General features: G+C 39.0%; 1 protein-coding gene across 1 annotated transcript in view; it reads left to right on the top strand.

Moving 5' to 3' along the window:
• The window catches only part of LOC131779839 (uncharacterized), a 21,241-nt gene extending 6,694 nt beyond the window's left edge, over positions 1-14,547 (top strand). The window contains exons 3-7 of the mRNA XM_066168621.1: positions 3,659-3,949; positions 5,196-5,459; positions 9,775-10,065; positions 12,090-12,172; positions 13,828-14,547. Of these exons, the coding sequence (XP_066024718.1) occupies positions 3,659-3,949; positions 5,196-5,459; positions 9,775-10,065; positions 12,090-12,169 (926 nt within the window). The 3' untranslated portion in view covers positions 12,170-12,172; positions 13,828-14,547. The remainder of the gene's footprint in view (positions 1-3,658; positions 3,950-5,195; positions 5,460-9,774; positions 10,066-12,089; positions 12,173-13,827) is intronic.
• The last annotated feature ends 4,527 nt before the right edge of the window (positions 14,548-19,074 follow it).

The following is a 19,074-nucleotide window of genomic DNA, read 5'->3' as shown; positions in this document are numbered from 1 at the left end:
GGCTGCTGGCCTTACTATTGGCATCCAGGCAACTGTGTTTCTTGGGTGTGAAGCCATTTTGTCCATATTGCACTAGTTGAGATGACGTTAAGACATGTTGCATAAGTTTGTGATAATCCTTGAGTACTGAAGAAATTAGAAAATATTGGAGCTAATGTATCTTTACATGGCAAAAGGGAAAGTTGTAATGTAAATTTGTCTGTAAAGAATACTTACTTTCTTTGCCTTTATGTTAAACAGAAAATATTCCATAGGGTTGCTATCCAACACTAGATAAATGCATAGAAACATTACAACATATGATTTAATGACAGATGCAGGTAAAGCTTTATGGTTTGTGGGACAGGATCTATGTAAAGTAGCTGTATAGATAATAGACTTCTTGTTGTGTTACCAGTAGTTGTTTACAATGTGAAACATATGAGTAACTTTACAACACAGTTTTACTGTCTCTATTGTTCTCTTGGTATTAAATTGGAACCTCTAGTTCTTTTAGATCAACAAACTTGGTGAAAAAGCTTTCAGATCTGTTTCTGCTGCTTAAATAAAAACACTTATGGTCAGTAGCAAAGCTGTGTAATCCTGAAGATTTAGTGATATGGCTCCTAATACACAGCTGTTAAGTCAGCTGTTAGCAACAACAACAGCTTTAAAGATTTTAAGGCATCTTTAACAGCCTTTCATTTGGCCAAATGTACTCCAAATTTGAAAACTGTGGCTTACTGAAATGCTTGTTTTTTAAAGAAATTCACTATAAAGGTTTAAAAAAGAGAAGGTTCACTCACCAAGTTTCTTTGCTGTCCTAGGTATTTAATTGTGGTTCACCAAAACAGAAGTCAGAGTGCATGGTCCAAAGCCTAGGGTTTCATGGTAATATTTTGCTCTTGCATTCAGTTGGTCTAGATTACCTCTAAAGGTCCTTTTCTCAAACTGTCATGGTCAAATATAGTCAAGAGTGGTCATTCCCATCATTTATTGACATGGTTATGCATTCCTAACAATTTTCTGCCAGCTTGTCATTCTATCTTGGTGTAATATGAAATGTAATGTAAACCTGGTGAAAAACTTTTAAAGGTATGCATCATTTTGTGCTTTAATGATATCTTCATCCAATTATCTTTTAGTTCTCCATAGTGTCTAGGTGCTTTTGCACTAGATACACAAACTCAGAACGAATTGCTAAAATTATCAGGCCCCTCATTGTTATAGAACTCAAATTGTCCAAGATGGTGGTGGTTCTGTGTGCAGTTCCCACAATGAATTTCACTAACCTTCCTCTTCATGCTCAATTCACCTCACACATTTTATTGGGAAGGATGTAACTTTGAATTGAATTGTGATGTATTCCAGAAGAAGAGCTTGAAATCCCTCATCTTTTGAGTGAGCAAAGAATGGTAGGAAATCACTGTGGACAGTATTGCTATCCTTGTCTTTACTTTCAGCCTACAAGGACTGTCTTGTGTTATTTAGCATTTTTTAAAGCTGATCTCTCCATAAAAGGTTTGCAGAATAGTGGATTTCACCTTCATATGCGATGGCAACAATAGTCAGAGGCAGCACACTTGGGCAAAACTCTAAACGTGGCCTAATCTGGCAAATTATTGAAGAACTGAGAAGACAAAAATACATGTAGATTTTACTCTAAGAAAGTAGCATGTTTGAAAATAATTATTCATGGATGGTAAAGGTAGAGAAAGATAGAAATCCAAAACCAGTTCCGGTACTACTACTACTACTACTACTAAGGCCCGTGGCTCCATGTGGAGCATAGGCCATCAATGACCCCTTGCCATCGCACTCTGTTCTGGGCTAATCTTGCTGCTCCTGTCCAGTTTGTACCTTGCTGCTTGAGCTCTGCCTCAGTGTCTCGCCTCCAGCTGTTGCGAGGCCAGCCTCTCTTCCTCTTTCCTTGTGGGTTCCAGGTCAGAACTTGGCGTGTGATGCTAGATGCTGGCTTCCTGAGGGTGTGTCCGATCCAGCCCCACTTCCTCTTCAGAATTTGTTTTGCTATTGCTACTGTTTCCTGTCCCACTCGCTCCCACAGGTCTTCATTGGGATCATCTCTGGCCGTTGGATGTTGTAGATGTGCTGCAGACAGGTGTTGAAGAATGTCTGGATTTTCTGTAGCATTGCCTTTGTCGTCCTCCAAGTTTCGCATCCGTAGAGCAAGACTGACTTCACACTGGAGTTGAAGATGCGAAGTTTGGTTCTTGTCCTGATCTCCTTGGATGACCAAATGTTCTTGAGCATGACAAAAGCTGCTCTGCTGTCACATGGTCCACCCCTTGTCATGGTGTGACGGCTTGAGTACCTCAATGACTCAGAGAGCTACACCAGCAGGAGCGTATGCTCCTGGTAGGGCCACCCATGCTGGACAGGGAAGAGGTCAGACAAATGTGGACCACCTCACCCAGAGGCTAAATGGGTTTAACACCCCTACCTGTAAAAAGGACCTGTTACAGAAGCATTGACCAGTTCTGGTGGTTATTAGAAAAAGTTCCCCAACTTTTTCAAAATTTTTGACATGTCACAGTGCACCCTTCAACATGATACTGCTCCTTTAAGCATTCAACCTGTATTTATTTATTAAGGGGTCTTCAAGGCATTCCCTGTAATCTCTTAGGGTTGCTTATTAAAAAAATTTACCAATATTCATTTCATTGTAGGGCATTGCAGGACATCAATTATAAAACACAGAGTCTCCCTAGTCTGGTTTTAGGTTAATATCCAGGGAGTCTTTGGACCAACCTATCATTCCTTTGGGTGACCACATGCCAATTTATGTCAACTTTCTGAAAACTGGCAATGGCTATGCCATTAGAAACAAAAAGATGTCCTATGAAATCTCAGGAGACTTGCAGCGAAACAAAAAACATATTTTGCCTTTGGCAGACCTTTATTTGAATTTCACCGGCCATAAATTTGATTTCAATTTTTCTTTTGACTTAAAAGGTACTTAAGCATATTATGATGGTTGGTTGCTGATCTGTTGTAAGCAGCAAATATTGCTTAAAGCACAAGCCCTTCTCTGTTTTTGTTAGAATTTTTAAATACCTGTCAAATTACTTTAACTTCTTGTGCTTAGTGCTAGGCTTCTTTTTTATTTTCATCTTAGTACTCCTCTCCTTATTACCTTTCCCCACTCTTAGTCTAGTTCAATATGTAAACATTTAGCAAAGATTACTTTGTGCAATTACAATTTAAGAACCAGGATGTTTCAGAAGACCCCTTCTGAGTCATTTAGGGTGACATTAAAATTGTCTATTCACACTTTGGCAGCCTAAAGAATTCAATCTGAAAGTATGTTTCTGTAAATAACTTAAGTGTTTTAACATGTTACTGAACTCTTCCTTGGAAACTCTGACCTTTCTGAAAAAATGAGGAATTCAGCTAAATTACCAGTCACTGCTCATGGGGAACCATACTGATGTGGCATTATAGGTTGGTGCAAACGGGAGGGTGAGTTGTGTGTGTTTCATGAGCAAAATCTTAAACATTCCACCTATAAGTATTTTGATACATTTTTGTTTGCGCACCTGTAACACGTTATCACAATTGCTGTATGTTTCAAACCACCTCCACTTTCATTGTTATGGCATGTGGATTAAAAGCATGCTGGATGAGTTCCTTTATTGTAACCATTTTGTTTTACTTTTAGGTCCTCCTGTTGTTGAGATTATCCCTCCTGCACTGTCCACTTTACGTGGTGTTCCAGCAAATTTTACCTGTCACGTTGAAGGTTTTCCTTCGCCGACCATCGAATGGAAGAAGCAGAATGGTTCGGTTGAAAGGGAGATTTCTGCCAATAGTGGCGATTTCAAAATAAAGTCCCATCATGGTTCGTCCCAGTTGATTGTGCAGAATACTTCAACTGCAGACTCAGGCTATTATATCTGCAAAGCTTCGAACTACGTATCCGATACTGCAAGAGCCTTCCTTGGAGTTGTATGTAAGTTATATCTTAACATGTGGAAACCCCATGTAAGTTAAAATAGCCTCGTTAATGCAACCTTAGTCTAGAAGCCAGTACTGGGAAATTGCAGTTTTGCCTTCTTGATCACAAGAGTATTAGTTGATGACTTTATAACTTTAAACCCCCCTTTTAATCAAATGGAGAACTTTTGGTTTTTTAGGGCTGTCTCTACATTTCAATATTGGTATTAATTTAAATGTAAAAGGTAAGTCATCGAACGTTCTTTCAGGTGCGTTTAACTCTGAACAAATCTAACATATCCTTTGAAGAGGAATGTAAATTGAAAGGAAAAAAAGAGAAAAGAAAAGAAAAAGACCAGAGAAAGTTGACATGGCCAGGGGTCGAACCTTAAACCTGCCAACTTGAGTGGAGTAGGTAAAATATATAGAGCTAGCCAAGTCTAAATGCAGAGCTCTTAGACTGTTTTCCAGCCCTTCGCCGGGGCAAAGGAACTGAGGATTTTAGCAGGCAAAGTGAATTTTTTAAACCTACAAGCTATTATTGTGGAAAGCCATGCATTTGCCTGGTAACTCATTTTTTTCTGATAAACTAGTTTTAAGAAGGATATAATACTTTATTACAATTTGATGCATAGGTTGTGTACAAAACTTTAATTTTACTATACTTTTATAGCCAATACCAATCCCTACACTTAATAAACTGTTAATAGGGTCATAGGAAAATTGACGTGCCATATATCTGCAAGATTTCATGTAATTATCTTAATTACATGAATATTAACTAATACTAGGAGATCTGAGAATATTAAAAAAAAAAAAGAAAAATTGTTTGAAAAATTAGAATTCAGCTTAGGCCGAATAAATAAGGTTCTTAGAAAAAGAAATGTGTACTAATGAAAAAGCTAACCAAACTTTTTACAACACCTGCCTGTACCTGTACGGCACGTAGTAAAGTTATTCGTAGTAATCATAATCACGGTTTTAATGTTAAAAACACAAGCGCATGCAGATTTCCTCTGAAACTGTAGTTCAAGCCCGCCATGACTTCAAAATTTTGATGCACTCCTGCCCGTAGGTGCGTTGGTGTCCATCTTTGTACATGGATGTGCATCTGAACATGGATTGCCATTTTTTAAGAAGTGGTGAAATTTTTTGTGGATTTGAAAGCAAATCGAAGTACAGCAAGGGGTACCTTGGGGCAAAATGTGAGGAATGATTTGAGAAAAAACGTTTTCAAGGAAGTTTCTATACTTTTTTTCAAGATCCAGCTATGTATGAGGATCATGGTTTGTGTCCCACACGTTTTGTTGCAACCAAAGGCGAGTCTGTCCTTATGTGCTGTCCTGTCAAGGGGTTTCCACCTCCTCAAGTTAGCTGGGAACTGCCCAATGGAACTCAGCTTGAGACAGAAAGCACTGTTTTGCATGTTAGAGTCAACACTGAGAGTGACTTTGGATTCTACAGGTGCACTGCAAGGGGTCTGGAAAAGGATTTCCTCACAGCTAACATCACCATTCATGAGAAAAGTAAGTACAAACTTAGGATTTAAGCGAAATGTGCATCACCTCCTCTCCATGGAAACATGAATTCTAGGAAAAAAAACATCTTGAGATTCAAGTACAACTGGTATTTCACAGATTAAGGCTTCTTACAACAAAAGCTGGCCTCGTCTCTGGCTGACCAACGGGGAAGCTTATGAAGATTTTAAAAAAACTGTGCGGGCAAAATAAATGTCGGTATTACAGAAATATACAAATTAAAAAAAAAAAAGATAGATGGTGAAAACGACCTAACCATGCTATGCGATAAAGTTACCCGACTAGGGTAGCGTCATTATTTTCGTATGTTTTGATAGAAATGGTAGGTATGATGTTTAACAAGTGGAGAAGCCTTTAACTATGCTCTGCTCTGTTGTAAAGCACGCAGGAAGCGACTAGAGCATGAAAGAAGTGTAGGGAGAAACACGAAACGTATTATGGTCGCTTTCCAAGTTGACGCATATGCAAATGTTATAGGTTCCACTTTATTGCAATTTCTCTGTCAAGGCGCGGACACCTTTCACTAGTCCATGTATTTCAGTACAATCTCCTTACACTCTGTTCCCATTCATGAACTTGCTGATCATTGCACGACTTTCTTCACATCATTCAATTCCTCGTGGCTCAATTTCAGTTTTGTCTCGGGCTAAGAAATGAGTTCCTATTTGAACGGATCTCAGAAGAAGTTTTTGAGTATCCTTTACGGTTGGTTCTTCTCTTTATCAGTGATCCTATGGGTTAGAGCAGATATACGAATTGGCTGCTTTTTTTATTTCAGTCTTTTTTCAATATTTTGGCAAACGAAAAAGCATGCCTGAGACTTTTTTATGTTCGACGAAGGAGGTCTCTGCTCATAATCTTGGGTGTCCTGTGGTTTCACGAGTGACCTTTTTTGAGGTTTTTTCGTCGACCGTCTGCAGTCTGTGCGCCATTTTGGATGACGTCATTGTTATATGCGCAACAGCAATCGTGTACCTCGTGGTTTTCGCATTAGTCTGAGTATCGTAAAGCCGATATCTAAAGACTACGTCGTGGTTTTCATAATAGTCGATGGATTTTAGTCTGTAAAGCGGATATTTAATGACTACTCGTGGTTTCCAGAGTAGTCTGAAGTATTATTAGCAAAGCCTTAAAGGTCTGTTCCACACTCTCTGTAACTATAAAAATGGTGTTTTCCATTGGAGTTATGGATTTCAATTGCAGCCGGCATATAGCAACAACGTGTGATCAAATGCAAGTGGCCACCGAGTGCTACGACTTATTTCATTTACGTGCTTGTTTGACATGTTTTATTTGAGACCACAAAGGATCACTTGGCACTATGGCCACCGAGTACACGACTCACTTCGTTTTATTCGAGACCGCATTGGATCTTTTAGCAGAATGGCAATCGAGTATTACTGGAAAAACTCTAGGAATAATATCGTCTAGTTGATATGAGTTTTTTGTTCACCATCTTGTGCTTTGAAGCAAAATCAATGAAGTTTAAAAGAATTATATCAGTAATGGTTCTAACATACTTCTCACATGTTGCATAAATGTTAAGTAATGGGTCATTTTCAGAAGTTCTCCATCAGCTGAACTTCTACTGATTTGCGAGAGCCATTCAGACTAACAGGTATGACAACTACAGATGAGCTGACAACTTTAAGAGACAGAAGAGAGGACCTGAGGAACAATAATGCATGAGTTTCCAGCGCCACCAACGCGTTGATTCTCATAGTAACAGCAGGGTTTGTGCGTATTAAATTTTAGAAACACTTAAACATCCTCTTTCTGCTTACGTCTCTCGACCACCATTTTCCACACCAATAATCTGTGGGAAGAGAACAAAACACATCTGTCTACCTTACCCAACAGCACGGACATCCCGATCATTTGTTGCCACTTTACCTGAAAACATCCATTGTTACCAAAACTATAAAGAACATAAGGCTCTTTCAAATTATCATAATACTCCTTTTTAATTCCCTGAACATTTTTTGCACTCATTATTTTTCATTTCTCCCCAGATGACTCTTATAGCTCTTTCAAAGTGCCTTGTTACGGTATAATCTTACCGACAGAGAGAACACTATTCTTCTGTAAACTTGAGTACTTTATTAAACGACGTGTAGTTTTCTTATTTAGGGGCGATTCCAATAGACCATACAGTAATTATCCTCAGTAAACATACTTAAGCCCACTACGGTTTATGTCTTAGCTCACCACGGACACAAACTCGCAGTTTTCTCCAAAGTTCATTGAAAGGAACAAATTCCATGGTAGCTTTCTCTCGGTATGGCTTTTTAATCAGTCGGTCACTCCCGACAACAGCAACTAACTAGCACTACACGATTGAGTCCTTTTACACATTTACAAAGTATTCTAGAACATTCCGGAAGCTTACAACACAGCTATTTTGGTAGTAGTACATCATAAATACGTGACCTATTACAACGTGCTAGAAAGTTCCATGGTATGCAAGTTAGCATGACTAAGCATTCTAGAAGTTTCTAGATATTCTATAGATATTGGTGGTGTTGTTGTTGCTGAAGCATCTGCATAGACGGCGCTCATATTCAAGACGCATTTCTCAATTTCATGTATTCTTCATTCGTTGTTTCGCACAAGGAAACAGCCACTCAGGAGTCGCCTTAAGTGAGAGCTATGGACTTGCTTTTATTTAGACCTGGAACTCATCCCTTTCAGCGTACGAGCGTAAAGATTGTCAGTATAAAGAGTCGAATTTGCTGTGTTTTTAGCCTCTAGTGAACAATATAGTTAATATAGCCCGTGTTTGAGAGAGATATCACATTTTATCGAGCGAGCATCCTGGTAGATAGATTTATTTCAGTTGATACGAAATCATAAATGTTTGCCGAGTCACGCCGTAGAGAATCGTCGAGCTCATTCATGAGTCACTAGTGCTCTCATCTGAAAGTCCGCACTAGTGACAGTTAGTGAGAACTTTGATAAGTTCTTGAACTATGTGGCCTTGGACGGCTGAAAAACCGTTTAATACTTGATTCCTTAATAAATTCATGCAAACTGCGGTGAACACACTCCCGCTATTGGAAACACTAAAACGGATTCGGAAAACGCCATCGCTTAATGCACGAAAGCGGGGCACGGTCTTAAGTGGACTTATTACCCAGCAGTCAGTCGCTGCAGTCTTTTTATCAGTATTAGGCGTTTATTTCGTAGTGTCTTGTGATTTCAGAAATTATGTGGCTTTCTAGTTGAAGAAATATCTCCTTTTGGCCATGCTATAAAATCGCTATATTCTCAACGCTTAAAAAAGTTTAAACCAAGAACTTTTTCATCAGAATAAGTTATCCACTTCAAAACCAAACTGGTTTTCAGAATCATTAACATTAAATGTACTCGTTATTTTCGTATGAGGCGATTGTCTTTGATCACAAAGCACGTAGGAGACACCGCCTGGCATTCTGATAACAAGAACCTTCCGATTTTTTTCAATATGCACAAGTTCCGAAAATTCGCTCACTGAAAGACTGGAATAATATTTGAAATCGTCTGGTAGTACAAACCAAACATCATAGACTTAAATTAGGGTTGTACGAGGTCTTCTTTAGAAATTCGGTCAATATTTTTGATGACCAGGCGGAGCTAAAAAATTAAATTTTTCTTATTTTCGAAAACATTATGATTTTACACCATGAATGAGTTTCAATGTTTTTTGGTAATTCCCTTACCGAAAAAACTACAAGAAATCTACAGATTCTTTTCTTCTCTAGAGTAGGTGTAAAGATCCGCAAAGGCACTCCAAGATATCTCCGTGTGTTAAGGAAAATGCCCTTCAACGGAATTGAAATAACTTTTTCAATTCATGGAAATGAGGGGATGAGTGATACTCTGTTGAACTTCCAAAGGTTCTCTCACTCTTTGGTAATCTTTCGTCCGTTTTTCCTTTCGCCTCTTATTTATCTCATATACTTACTGTTGTATAATTAGCGTATTTACTATGTTACTATTATTTAACTTACATGTTGTACTACTACTTTACGTTCCTATGATGGTCTTCTGCAATATATATATATTGAATAATGCTTGTGCTCACTATATCATTGTATTAGTTACCTGTGTTCCATTTTCCTAGCGCAGCTTTCACTACATTCCTTTAATCGTCGTACTCGTTTTGATTATTTGTCTGTCTATGTATTTCAACAGAATATATGAGCGTCAGACTGATGTTGATCACGATTTTCTACACCCCTCCTACCCTTACATCATTCTGCATTTCAGTTTGCCATGACGTCAAAATACGTTTCATAATGTTTTTCTTTCTTATTGGTGTCAGCATCTAACACAAACGACACCAAGATTATTCTGACAGATGGTGTCAACTTTGCGTGGGAAAAAGTACAAGGAGCAAGTAACTATCTCATCAGATTACTCGAGAATAAATTCTTGAAGGAGAATTCTCTTCTTGGGTGTGGTACCAGTACTTCTGTGGAGATTCCTTACAGCAGTTTACCATTTAAGAGTGCTACCGAAAAGAGCAAAAAGAGACAACTTGAAGTAGTTATCGAAGTGTGGGCTTATGGCAACACAAAGATTATTGGGGATGGAATTCGTTACACTAATGTGGGTATGTATGAAACCTACACCAGTTTGTTATCAAAAAGGAAGATATCGTCTTTGTTTTACTTGGGTAAAAATTTATGTTTACATTTGACCTCGATCCTTCACTGCCTCGCATGTCTGAGAGTTTACAAACGTCAACTGCACTTTGTGTTAGAGGTCTACAAAAATTTTCCTGTCTCAGCTTTATTGGCGGGCGGTAATCGTTAATCTTCCTGAAGGTGATTCGTGTTACTTGTATATATATTTGTTTGCAAGTCATGGAGGCAATAACGAAAGGAGCAGATTACTGATAAGAATAACAAAACGAACCTTTCAACAGCGGAGATTGAAGCAGGAATAGTAGTTTTGGCGAGCGAGTACTCAGTACTTTCTAAACGAAAATTATGGCGGTCATCTTTGATTTTAATGTCAGCGGAAGGCTGGGGAGAGAAAGAAATTTGTACCAAGGGGGCGGCGGGTGGGGGAGTGAAGATTACGCCTTCCCAAAGTCATCATTATTTTGCAAAACTCCGTTCACCCACAAACGGAGTTTCTGATTGGTGCAATTAAGCTCCAGCTGTCAATCACAAGCCAAATGTGTCATTTGGGCGCCATTCCGACATTTCGTTTCAGTGGAAGAAAGAGAAAGATGGCGAGCTCTGATTGTGAAGTTATTAGTTTCGACTCCGCTCTCAAGGAAGCACCTAAGTGTCTCTCGGAATTTAATAGGTCTCATGCATTAAGATCGGAACAAAAAGAAGCAATTTCTGCACTGGTTTCGGGAAATGATTCACTGGCCGTCTTGCCGACTGGCTTTTGGAAAGCCTGATATTTCCGGAGTTGGTTCTTATGAAAGAAATTATGACGGGAAACCTTCGAGCGTAATTGTCGTCTGTCCTATTTAACGTTCTGTTTATGGTCAACTGGAATAAGCATCTTCGATCGGATTAAGGGTAGCTTACGCTCACGGATTGTCATATGGAGGATGCAGAGTGCGGCAAATATAAAATCGTAGAACATTTTGGTGAAACCATTTTTTCATTTATAAAAAAAGAAAGAAAACAGCCACACGGTTTCACCAGAGTATGCAGGTTCGCATCAAACAAAATATGGCGGGTAAACCTTCGAGTGCAGTTGTTTGTAGCTTCAAAGTATCGTTTACCATCAAATGGGAAAAAAATTGTCAAATAGATAAACGGCAGCTGTACTCAAGGATTTTCGCAAAAAAATTATGAGTGCAGCAAATATCAGCTCACATTTGTGACTGCGAAGGAGATTTTGTCGAAGCTATTTTCTTTTCTGGCTGAAAAAAAAAACTGCCTCACCGTTTCACTCATCGGCTCTACGTGTGTTTGTTTTTGTCGGAAGACTGTGCTTCCGGTTTTTAATTTAACTCGTTTTGATTGAGAACTTGCTCGTTTCCGAAAGCGCAGTGACACGCAACTTATCAACTTTTGGAGGAACAAATGATTTTTTTTTATTGCGTTGAATGCAGACCTCCTCCCTCAGGCTTGGATAAATTCTTTGTACTCATTGACTGAGTGGGAGGGGCGGCGGAGAACATAGTTATTCCGAGGTCGTACTGTCCGAGCGTCATGATCGAGAGCCAAACATTTTTAATCCGAATTTTGCTACTAAATGCTAATTGTCAAATCGGCAGAAGAAGAAGTGTTAGCTGATTTAGCCGGGATCTGTTTGGGTCAGCCTTTTCTCTTTGGTTCTAATTTTCTGTGTTGTATCAGGGAAAGAATTTATCTCATCAAAAATAAGCCACACGAGCTCCTGCTTCTAATGGCCGGTGCTTGCTGCAATCAGCTAAAATAGTTTGTAACATAAATTGGGAATGGAAGAAGTAAAAGAACGAACAAACTAACACACAATTCAGCGAAAATGCGGCCCGCCTCAGTTTTTCTACAGCCTGTAAGGGAAAATCTGGTTTCATTCGCGCAACAGACAAAAGAGGCAAATTTTATTTCTAAAAAAATGCTTTTTCTGTTTTGTTTTTCGGAGAAAGGGAATGTATTATGTACCAAATTTCTTTTCTTGCAGAAATCCGCGCAGATGCAACAACTTCCACAGTTTCCTTGATTATTCTCTTGTTATCGTTTGTGATTTACAACCTACAATAGTCGGTGAGTCTATTTTCTTTTACTTTTAAGTAAATTCTACTTTTGTCCTTCTCTTTTCCGCAATGTGGAAGGGTTTTATTCATGGTGTTCTTTCCTTGATTTTCCTTATGTTTGTGCGTATTGCATTTTGCTTGCGTAATGATGGCATAACGTTAGTCTGAAAACTTAGACTCCTTTTATGTTGTGCACAGATGGAAAGAAATAGTCTCATATTCCATATTTTATTTGATATCACAACCAGTATTTACAGGGTCCATCAGGGGTCTATTTTCCACATTTCAGAGCCCATGTATTATGAGATCCTAGAAGAAACAAGAGTCCTCATGAAACAAGCCGTATTTAGTACATCCCACGTGAATACATCGTGAGACAAACGAAAAAACTTAGCTTTTATAGTTATTCACAACGATGAATAACCACAACCTTTTTCACAAAATTAAGCCGTATTTATTAAGAAAAAAAAGAAATCCTATGGAAATTTGCGGGAAAGGTCATTTCTAAACGGGGATAGCGAATTTATAATGAATTAAGCAAAATCCAAAAATTCATCGGGAAAGACAGAAGGAAAAGAGGGCAAAGCAAACTTGAGAAAAAGAAACATTAACCCTAATGATTTCTTCGGCTCAGGCTCTGTCGCGTCTTTTCTCTTTTTGGCCGTTTGATGAAGACTCTTGTTTCTCAACTTCTAGCGAAATGTGTTATAAATTCCCTTTGTTGTCCAGTGCAAGACCTGATTTAAACAAAATACGCAAATCAAAATCCCGGACGAAAGCCCGCAGAAACGTCAGCACTCTGCTGGAGGCCTTACCGATTACGACACATTTCGCTCCTCGGTACAGGTTCCCAAAAATGTTTCTGCCATATGTCACGTCCTTTTTTAATATTTTACAATTCTCTCCCGGCAAATTAAACTTAAATGCTTTCTGTAACTAAAGAGCAAAAAAACGAAATTTTGACCAGATTTTGTAGAAATTCCTACGTATCATTTACATTTCAATCCTTCTAAGAGGTTTAATCGCGTAGAACAAGCCTCGTTGGAGTTCTGCTAAATAATCTTCATAGTCATTTGCATTCGTAACATTTTTTCCTATCACTCAATATGTTAACGATGGCCTTTGATTGGTACAAGCCTAACTGTCAAGCTATATAAACTCCCCTTTGCTAGCCGTTATTCTAAGGTTGCACAGTTAATGGTAAGAGAACTACCCAAACGCTAACTGATCTACATATCAAATTACTAGTTACTCTCCTAAGGTTAGAAACATGTTTGGGGTGAAAGATAAGGGCGAAACCTCTCGACTCATTGATACATGCATCCGTGAGTTCCTTGTGTCAGACAAAGCCACGGATAATTATAGGCCATCCTCTTCATCATCCAATCCTGTCATGGCTCACGCTCTGCAAAATCTCTCACGATTTTGGATTCTGCCGCCTCAATTTTTCAACTAAAGATGAAAGAAGCCTCCTATATATTATTTTGCCGAAAATTTGCGACGACTTAATTAATATCTTGCGTGTGATATTTGAAAAATCACCAATAAATGGAAGCTTGTAATACCTTGTGCCTTTAGTAAATGTACTTAACTTGGTGTCTTTACGTAACTTAGGTGTCGCCTCAAGGAGTTTGTTTTTATAACCTTATTCTTTTTCTCAATCAGGTGAGAAGGAAAGGAATTCCTTTTTAAGAGTCACTCAAAGGTGTTGAAAAAGTTTTGTCAAACCGGACGTTTTGTGTTATGTTAGCTTCCTTTTAGTGAAACACGACCTAAGTAACTACTTTCAGTTAATGATTTGATAACGTTAAGATTATATTATGGTCATAATTTAAATGTTTAGCATTTCGGGTCTGCTCCGAGTGGGATCACCACCTTATCGTGGTGGGGCAGTTTGCGTGTCTCAGTGACCCCTAGAGCTATGTCGGCTGGAGTCTTGCACTCCCGGTAGGGTCACCCACGCCGAACAGGTCGAAGGGTAGAGACCAGACTAAGAATGATCCCCTGGTCTGCCTTTGTCATAGTAAAGTTTGTCTAGTTTTGTCTAAATTCGTATTGCTGTCCATGTGATATTTGATATGCAATAATCTTTTCGCTTTAGGTGGCAATTTAAGAAGATAGTGAGTTAAAGCTTAGAAACTACCGGTAGTTACAAGTATATCTTTTTTTTTTTCGAACGAGAATATTACTTATAGAAAGGAACTTCTTGCCTTTGTAAACTTTTGGATCATGATAGTTAAAGGGTATAAATGAGTGTTTGTAAAGGCTTGTCGTTCGGGAGTAAACCCTTAAATATTAGAACTTCTCGATGATTTTTTTTAAAAATTTAATTAATTTGGGGTTTAAATCAGTAGAGGCTTTCCCGTATTATAAATAAAACATTTAAACCTTAAAGAAAATGTTTATTTTGTCTTGGCTACGTGACAGGTTGCAGAATATTACAACGAGTTTATTTTCAGGAACTTTGCGAGAACGAAACCTGAGCCCTGTATATGTTTGAACGAAGAATCTGGTGGAGTTCTACTCTGTATTCCAAGCACTTTTGAAGATGTAGACCTTTGCCCCAAAATTATCTTAAATAACCCAGAAACTAGACCAAATTCATACGGAGCCACACAAAGAGGTGAGGTGCTGAAAATTAAAACCTCATCCATCATAAATGCAAAGTTAACAAGGTGTTGTAAATTTATGCCTCACTTCTTTTTCATTCCATGTTTTCAGTATTTTTAAATTTTGCAAGGTGGCTATACTGAGGAACTCCCGCTATGAAAATGACTGGGGACGGTTCGGGGCTTAGAGCTTGCTTCCCTTCCCTCTCCTAACACGACATGTCGATGTTAAATTGCATTTGCTATAATGTCGGGATTGTATAAAATGGTAAGATAAAAGCTCATTCTCAAACTACCTCTGAGCTGTATTTTTCCCTTCCACTATGATTAACATCGACAAAGGCGTTGCTTGTTGGAAACTCTTTGTGTTGGTACAGGCCATAGTCAAGCTGTGTCATAGAAAAAATCTAGAAAAAAATTCCAATTCTCTGTGGCCAAGAGACGGAATCAGAGTCAGTTTTAGGAAATGCGATGCAGATATACGATTTGGTGAAGAATAAGGTTCACCCTAAAAAAAAATATATAGGGAAAAAATGTTCCATTCTGATCGGTTGTAAACACGAATCTTGGATCCGAATTTGGCAGAGATTTTCTCTTTAGTCCAAGCCGTTTTGACAATGTAGGCCTTTGCCCCAAAATTATCATATATATCACAGTTTATTCACGAGTTCACCATAGCGTCCCTTTCATATATTCTTAACCGTTTATTTCATCACTTCACGGGTTTATTTAGAACCAACATCATGACCAGCTCTCAGTTGGCTTGTTAGCTCAGTTGGTAGAGCGCTGCACCGGTATCGCAGAGGTCATGAGTTCAAATCCCGTACAGGCCTGAATTTTTTTCAGGCCTTATTTTCACTACTGCCTAAGTAGTGCACATTACTGCGAGGATCACTTTCATTCACGTCTTTATCCGCAGTTCAAATATATGACTTTCATATATTCTTAACCGTTTATCTGAGTTATCTTCGCCATCCTCTCATCAGGAGGAGTTGGACCATTTTCAGCAACGCACTTGGAATTGCCGAAATTACTATTGTTCTTCACTGCCACCTGAACTGTAATTTCTTTATTTGTGACTGAATATTTCATTTCCATCAGGTTGGTATCAGGTGAGTGTCAGTTTAGCAGGGTCGTAACGAGGTATATGGGATCAGGGATCAAAGGCCTAAAAAAGGGTGGGATCAGGGATCACAGCCTCGGATCCGGGATCAAAGCCCTGGGGATCGGGATCAGCGTGTTTTCCATGGGCTCAAGGACCAGGCGTCTAGATAACAATAATTTACGATGCGCGCCTAAACATGGATTTTTAAAGCTTTTTGAAATTTTATGACCCATTTTATACAGTATTCCTTGGTATTTGGACTTATTGATTGATAGTTCACCGGAGACCAGAATCAAAGAGTACTAGTTGACTCAAACTTGACTGGTTAGGCATTGGGTCGTTAATCTGTTAATAACTTGCCAGGATTTTATTGTCTTACTCGCGCTGCATGACGTTCAATCATGTCATACAATATGCCAGGAATAGGTCATTTGAGCACGTTGGATTGCTTTCGACTGAGCACGGGCACTGAGTATACTTGGAGATTACTGGATCGTTTTTTAAAAAAGTATACATTTCAGAAAGTTTTTTTCCATGGGGAAGCGAAAGAAGAGAAAAGATAATCACACACGTAGAAGGTAAATTGGAGTAAACGTTGATTTACGGTTTTCTTTCTCGTTCAAATCTGCAATCTTTTGGCAAAATTTAATTTCATAAACTCGACATTCTAGGTCACGTTCCTGGTCGCTCAGCAGAAAAGGCGATCAACGGCATGAGCGAAGCTCAAGGCGACGTTCAACAAGCAGGTAACTTAGAATAATGAGTGTTTGTGTGTTGTTACCAATTATAAGGACTAGAGTATACATAGAATTGCTTCTAAAACGGCGAAAAGACCAGACACAAAAACCATGATGTAACAACTGATAACACATTGAAAACTGATAGCACAAATGGACTATGAGATTTCGTCGTGTTGTGGGATTTAGCGTGGACCCGAGTAGTATTTATTCTAAAGGCAATTTAGATGAAAGAAAAGTTTTCTTTTGATCAAGGAAAATAATAGATGGATTAATTTGAAGGATTTTTTTTATAAAATTAATGTCATCAGTTTTAGGTTTACTGGTAAATGTTATTACAGAATCCTTGCCTTGCGGACACCCCGCGGCCAAAATTCAGATCCCCATCTAGAGGGTCTAACATAGGTTTGGCGGGATACGGGATGAGGCGTTTTTAGCTGCCGGGATGCGGGATGAAAGGAAATTTTAAGTCGGGATGCGGGATAGCGTGGAAGCGGGAAGTTGCTTATTTTTCTGGCGGGACGCGGGAATTTTTTATTATTTCCGGCGGGAAACGGGATTGAGGATGAGAAATTTATAAAAAGATCTATAAATTTCTGGTCTTTATCTGCAAGTCAATTTGCGGGCCGACAACCCTTTAAAAACGTGCGCCGGGTTTGTAAAACAATAGAGATTTTAAAAGGTTAAGTCACGTTTTCTCCCGATATAAACAATCAGCAACACCACACCCTGACCAAGTCTTTTGAGTTCATTGGTGTTCAATTAAAATCTAGTGTACGAAGTACGATTTTGTTATCTACACTGCTCAGACGAGCTAACTCGGTATTAGGGAACGAGTTAATCAAGACTAGAACTGGTACGCACACAGGGTTCAAGAAGCAATTCACATAACAACAAGGCCTTCCAACTCCAAGCCTGCGCATCCCCCCGGGTATTTATACATATTTGTTGGACATTTTTTCACGTCCCCTTCCCCACGGTGGGGCTTTGCCGAAGGTCGGCCCGGGGATGGGATATTGGCCTTGCTGAACTCGTTCCTAGTCCACCGAAAGCGGCCTCTGTGTTTTTGATGTTGTTTGTGAGATGCCTGCAGAGGAGGCTAACTCAGAATGCAGGAAATGGAATTTTTTTGAGAGCTCGGACTTTCAAAATTTTCCAGGGGAGCATGACCCCTGATCCCCTTAACTGACTCCCGGTATTACGTACTCTCGCTATTCCGGACACAAAACGACGTCCCGAAGGTGTCCGCTGTAACTAGAGTTGACTGTAGTTGGCACGCACACTAAGGGGTGTATCACTGTGTATCAAGTAAATACTTTGTAGCGCGCCGGCGCTATGTATTTCGCTGATTTCATTTGTTCTAGGGGATTGGAACTCAAAGTATACCAAACCACTAAAAGCCGCGTTTGCGTTTCCCATAGTAAAGGGCTGGTAGCCGTTTTGTTATCTTGGAATTGACTTCGCTCTCACAGATGGCTGGTGACCCCCTTTTTTTCTTCCCAAAAATCGGTTCCTTTCCTTTTCCCTCGATTTTTAAGAAAAAAAATGAAAAAATCTGACCGTGAGAAGCGGAGTATATATTATTTAGTTTTTCGACTCAAAGAAGGCAAATTTACGCCTTTCTCGACTGGGCATGACAAGCAATTTTCCTTCCAGAATTTAGTTTTTAATAAATGGGATGAAACCAGCAACAAATATTTACTCAATAGGCTTGTTTGAGTCACTCCAAATAAAAAATGCTTGCCTGCAACAGTTTTTTTTTTTTGAAGCCAAATCGAATTAACTGTCAAAACTTCTATACCGGTTATCTCTAAAACAAGCTTGGTGACACCCAATTTTTTGCCTCTGATCTGAGGTGGCCGTTACCTAACTACTGTAAAAGTTATTTAAAATCTGACCGTGGAAAGATTTTCGCGCGAACGTCCTTAAGGGCTGGATGGTAACTTTAAGATTGCAGTGTTCCAGTATATTTTTGTGTTCGCCGGGCTCATTATCAATATTTCACCATTGCACAGATCTCGGCGGTCCAGGTCGCGATCGCGATCGCCAAAACTTCAGTCCTCAGAGCATCACCAACGCCGCATCCACAGATCGCATGGGAGAAGAAGGTATAGTCTTAACATTGTCTGATTTCCACTTGTCTCCTATGATTTTTGAAACAAATACCACTTTAGAAATTGGGCTCTGTTTCAATCTCCAAGATTCAAAATAAAATACAAATGCAAAATTTCTTTTGTCTCCTAATTCCACGAACTACAAAAGTGGCAAAAAAAATTGTAATCCTGGTGTTGAGCTGATTGCATATCATAATGTAATTTTTTCTTTTCTTACCTGTCTACAGTAAAAACAGGAGCAATGCCTCTGTTATATACTAAAACAGTTCTAAGTTATTGAGAACACCTTCCGAAACAAGACCCTGAAAAGTTATAATGAAAGTGGTACAATGGTAAAACGTCAAGAC

The sequence above is a fragment of the Pocillopora verrucosa genome, chromosome 6 (assembly GCF_036669915.1).
Source record: "Pocillopora verrucosa isolate sample1 chromosome 6, ASM3666991v2, whole genome shotgun sequence".
Classification (NCBI taxonomy): domain Eukaryota; kingdom Metazoa; phylum Cnidaria; class Anthozoa; order Scleractinia; family Pocilloporidae; genus Pocillopora; species Pocillopora verrucosa.
Note: the sequence above shows the minus strand (reverse complement) of the source record. Positions and strands in the feature narration are given on the sequence as shown.